Genomic DNA, 4,811 nt, shown 5'->3' with positions numbered 1-4,811 from the left:
AATTTTTATCAACTAAATTTATTTCCATTTAAATCTTTTTTGGAACAAAATATAATCCCATATTGTAATGTATTTTGAGAATTGCCCAAAATATTAGGCCATATTGTATTGTATGTTTATCATGTATTTATGATAATTTATTTTGTTTGAAAATTGTATTATACATTTATAGTTGTTCTAGAATTACCCATATATAAAACTTGCCAATATTTTTTTTTTAAAGCAAAGAGTAAGCAAAATATAAGCAAACAAAAAGAACGAAATTACAATAAAACAGAGGTAAAATATATTCTGATATTTACTACTCCAATATTTATGCAATTTTATATATTCGTATGTTATATTTTATTATTATTTTGTTATGATCATATATAAAATAAAAGGAGTTTATTGAGTAATTTAGTTTTAGTTATTAATGTCATTTTAAATGATGTGGATGCCTTAGTTTTAGTTTTAGAGCAAAGTTCTAACACTTCAAATCACACTTAGAGCGAAAATTTGTCAAGATCACAGCTAGTTCTGACACTTCAAATCACACATTGAAATTTTTTTTATCCAAATGGGCAATATCACAGCTAGTTCTGATAAAGAACCGATCAAATGAATGGTCAAGATCTAGAACAACCGTAGGGTAATTTCTGAAAGACATTCTAATGATTAAAAATAATTTAAAATCAGATAATTAATAAAGTTTTGATTTATAAAATAATTGATATGATTATGAAAAATGAGATATTATATGGTTTTGTATTTACTTCATTAATACACTGTTTAATTTTTTACTTTATATTCAGTGAAAGATACATAGTTTATTGCAATTATTATAAAATTTTGATTAATAATTCGATATGATAATTAGACATCCGATTAATATCATAAATTAATTATCGTACAAATTTACATATATATATATATATATTAATAGAATAATGTATGCTTAAAAAATATAGAATTTTATCCTACAGCTCAATTCTATAAAACAATTCTTATGTTAAGGTGTTTTTTTTTTGTTTTTTTCTTTTTTTTTTTTTTTGTTAAACGGCATTCAATTAAACTAGGAAAAGAAAAATAAAAGTTTTACAAGGCCCAATACGGAGCCCAATAGATCTAAAACCCGAAACTGAACCCAATACAGTAGGAAACATAACTGAACCAGAGTAACCAGTAATTAGAAGCGAACCGATGGTTGGAATCAAACCAGGAATATGGTTGAAGAATTTAAACCGCCTGCAGGTACTCAATAATGGCATACGAAACGCATGGAGAGAGAGTGAAACTTTGGAGAGATCGCAAAGGAGATTAGGGTTCCTCATGCTCTAGTTGCCACAGACGTATCAGTAGAAAACCAAAGATGGAGTAGAGATAGGGAGAGATCTTGATTACTGGCTCGAAAGCTCAATGCTCTGTTGCGGATAGTGGTGTCGATTTGGCGTAGGAGGAGATATGCAGATTTGAAAGAGTTACGATGAAATCGGTGGTTCCGTTCTGTCCAGATCGTGTATATGACTGCCTGCCAAGCGATGAGAATAAGCTTCTTGGCCACCCGTGATCCTCTATAGCTTGTGAGAGAGTCAATCGTCAGAGTCCAGGAGGAGTAGGGTACGAAACTGCATCGTCGAGCAACCTCCGACCAGATCGCCCATGTGAACTGACACTGGTAGAACATGTGATCGCGCGACTCAGGCATAGATGCACAGAGTAGGCAGTGAGAGTCTACGTGAAGTCCCCACCTCAGTAGACAATCTCTTGTCGGACAGCGATCCAATACAAACAGCCAAGTAAGGAAGTTATGCTTCGGGATCCCACCTGAAAACCAGACGATGCTATGCCAGGGAACAGTAGTGGTAACACCCCGTAGGGCAGTGTAGATGGTACCCGTGTTGTGCCGAGACTTACAGCAATCATCAATCCACCATTGGTAAGAGTCTTCTTCCTCTGTTAATGTGATTGTTGAAAGTTCGATATGGACATTGACCTGAGATTCCGACCTTGCAGATGGAAGATGCCAAGATCCACACCTCCAAAGGTCAGCAAGACAAGTGTTGCGACTAATGCCAATCTGATACAGCCCGTCTCCTTGAAGGTATGACTACATTTTTCCTAACTTGCACCAATTATCAGTCCAGAATTTACAAGATTTTCCATTGCCCAGTTTGGACTTGACCCATGGATAGGCTACATCTCTAATCTTAAGCAGCTTATTTGTTAACCAGGAAAAACGACTGCAAGGCTTTCGAGTCCAAAACAAACTCAAGTCATTCAGCAGCACTACTCTTCGAAACCATGCCACCCAGACTGAACCAGATCTGAAGAATAGGAGCCAGATGAGTTTTACCATGCAAGCTTTGTTCCAAATAAACAAGTCCCTAAGTCCCAAGCCTCCCTCCTGCTTTACTCGAGTGACTGTATCCCACGCTACACGAGCTGAGTGATGCCCCTCTGCCGTTCCTTTCCATAGAAATGCACTTGAGAGGGAGTTTAATTGTTTTATACATTTCTTTGGCAGGACAAACCCTGAAGACCAAAAGTTTGAGATTCCAGCGATGACAGAGTTTAGCAATTGAAGCCTTCCTGCAAATGAAAGAGACTTCGTTGACCATGCAGTAAGGCGACCCTTTACTTTCTGGATTAGAGGCGCACAGTCAAGCAGTGTAAGTTTCTTTGTGCACAGTGGGAGTCCAAGGTATCTAATTGGCAGTTGTCCATGACTAATTCCCGTGGTGGCTGCTATGTTGTCTATTTCAGGCTGAGACAGTCCGGAGGTAAAGAAATTAGTTTTAGGAAGGCTGATCGCTAACCCTGAGACCTCTTCAAACTCTTTGAGCACTTGGAGGACATTCTGCAGCGAAGACGCAGAGCCATCAATGAAGATCAGTAAGTCATCAGCGAAGCATAGGTGAGTTAGCTTTATTTCTGCGCAGCGGTGATGGTAGTGTATTTTCCCTTCTTCAGCTGCTTTATCAAGACAAACAGAGAGACAGTTCATTGCCAGGACAAAGAGGTAAGGAGAAAGGGGGTCCCCTTGGCGCAAACCTCTTGACCCCTTGAAGTAACCGTGAACGTGTCCATTGAAGCCAACCGAGAAGGAAGGTGTGCAGACACAAGCTTTGAGCCAACGGAGGTAAAGTTCTGGCACCTCAATCCCCCTTAAGCAGTTAAAAATGAATTCCCACCTTACTGTGTCAAACGCCTTCGCAATGTCTACTTTGATAGTTATTCTCTTAGGCCCGCTTTGTTTCTGATAGCCATTCACTATTTCAGCTGCTAGCAGGGTATTCTCCACTAATAACCTGCCTTTTAAGAATGCAGTTTGATTCTTTTGAACCAGTTCAGGGAGGACAGGCTTCAACCTAGCAACAAGCAACTTAGAAACAACTTTATAAAGAGTGTTCAAACAAGAAATGGGGCGATAGTCAGAGACAAAAGAGGCGCCTGGAGACTTGGGGATGAGTGCTAAAATGGTAGCGTTGACCGCAGAAGGTAGGAAAGTAGTGTTGAAGAATTTGAGGATACTCACGGTGACATCCTTCCCAAGCAATGCCCACGAAGCCTTGTAAAACCCTGAGGTAAAACCATCCGGACCTGGTGCTTTATTTGCGTTTAACTTAAACATTACCTTCTTAATCTCTTCCTCACTCGGGATCCTTACCATTGCCTGAATTACTGCAGAGGGGCAACGGTAAGAGAGAATGTTCCGGAACCAAGATGGAGGAGCATTAACTGGTCGAAGCACAGCAGGGGCTAATAGAGACTTGAAGTGGTTAACTGCCAGCAGACTCATCTCAAGAGGGTCATCAATTGTGGAGCCAGATAGGGATGTAAAAGATCTGATAGCATTAAACGCATTTCGAATCTGCATCACTCGATGGAAGTAAGTAGTATTTAAGTCTCCTTCTTTCAACCAGTTGATCCTTGACCGTTGCCGGAAGTAGGCCTCCTCAACTGTTCTAAGAAATTCCCATTGCAGGTGACGGGCTAGCTAGAGCTTGAACCTGCACAGATTGAAGCAAACAGTTAGTCTCTCGCACTCTATTTTGGATATCTGAAAAGTTTTCTCTCGAAAGTGTTTTTAAGTCACTCTTTAAAGATTTTTGCTTGGCACTCAATGTTGACAAACAGGGTTCCTGAGGAAATGAGCTTCCAGCCAGATTCCATGCAGATTCAACCGTTGAGTGGAACTTTGGGTGAGTGGTTAAGAAGTTGAAGAATTTAAATGGCTTGGTTCCAGCTGAGGGGAGAGGGGCGAAAAGGTTTAAAAGGCTAGGGGAGTGATCAGATATGTCAGGCGCTAGAAACGAGACAATACTATCTGGGTAAAGAGTAAGCCAGAGGTTATTGACTAATACTCTATCAAGCTTTTTAGCAATCGGGTTAATAGGGTTCTTATTTGACCAGGTAAAGAACGGGCCTTGGAAACGCAGGTCAAACAGTTCTAGCTGCAAAAGACAGTCCCGGAGCTCCAGCATTCGAGAGGTAAGATGGTTAACATTAGGATTTGAATGTTCTGCAGGGTGAATGATTTGATTAAAGTCTCCACAAAGGACCCATGGTGAAGCATCAAGCTGGAGGCGTTGATGCAAGCTTAGGAGTTCACACCAGAGATCAGTTCTTTCATCACTTAGGTTTGGGGCATAAATGACTGTGAAAACAAAGCGATGACCTCCTTGAATTGTTATTTCACAGGTAAACAGATGCTTGGACTGATGCAGAACATATACCGAAGCAGGCGCTTTCCAGATAACAACAATCCTCCCATCTTCTACAGAATTGTGATTTGATGTAAAACTCCATCCTGGACAGGCACTATTCAT

The 4,811-nt window shown here is 39.9% G+C and overlaps 1 protein-coding gene across 1 annotated transcript; it reads right to left on the bottom strand.

Moving 5' to 3' along the window:
- Positions 1-3,947: 3,947 nt before the first annotated feature.
- On the bottom strand, positions 3,948-4,811 carry LOC147930761 (uncharacterized). The gene has a single exon (XM_087477019.1). The coding sequence runs from the start codon at positions 4,809-4,811 to the stop codon at positions 3,948-3,950; it is 864 nt and encodes a 287-aa protein (XP_087333145.1).

Source organism: Camelina sativa, chromosome 12, assembly GCF_030686135.1.
Source record: "Camelina sativa cultivar CO46 ecotype springtype chromosome 12, ASM3068613v1".
Taxonomy (NCBI): domain Eukaryota; kingdom Viridiplantae; phylum Streptophyta; class Magnoliopsida; order Brassicales; family Brassicaceae; genus Camelina; species Camelina sativa.
This window is presented reverse-complemented; position numbering and strand designations above follow the sequence as displayed.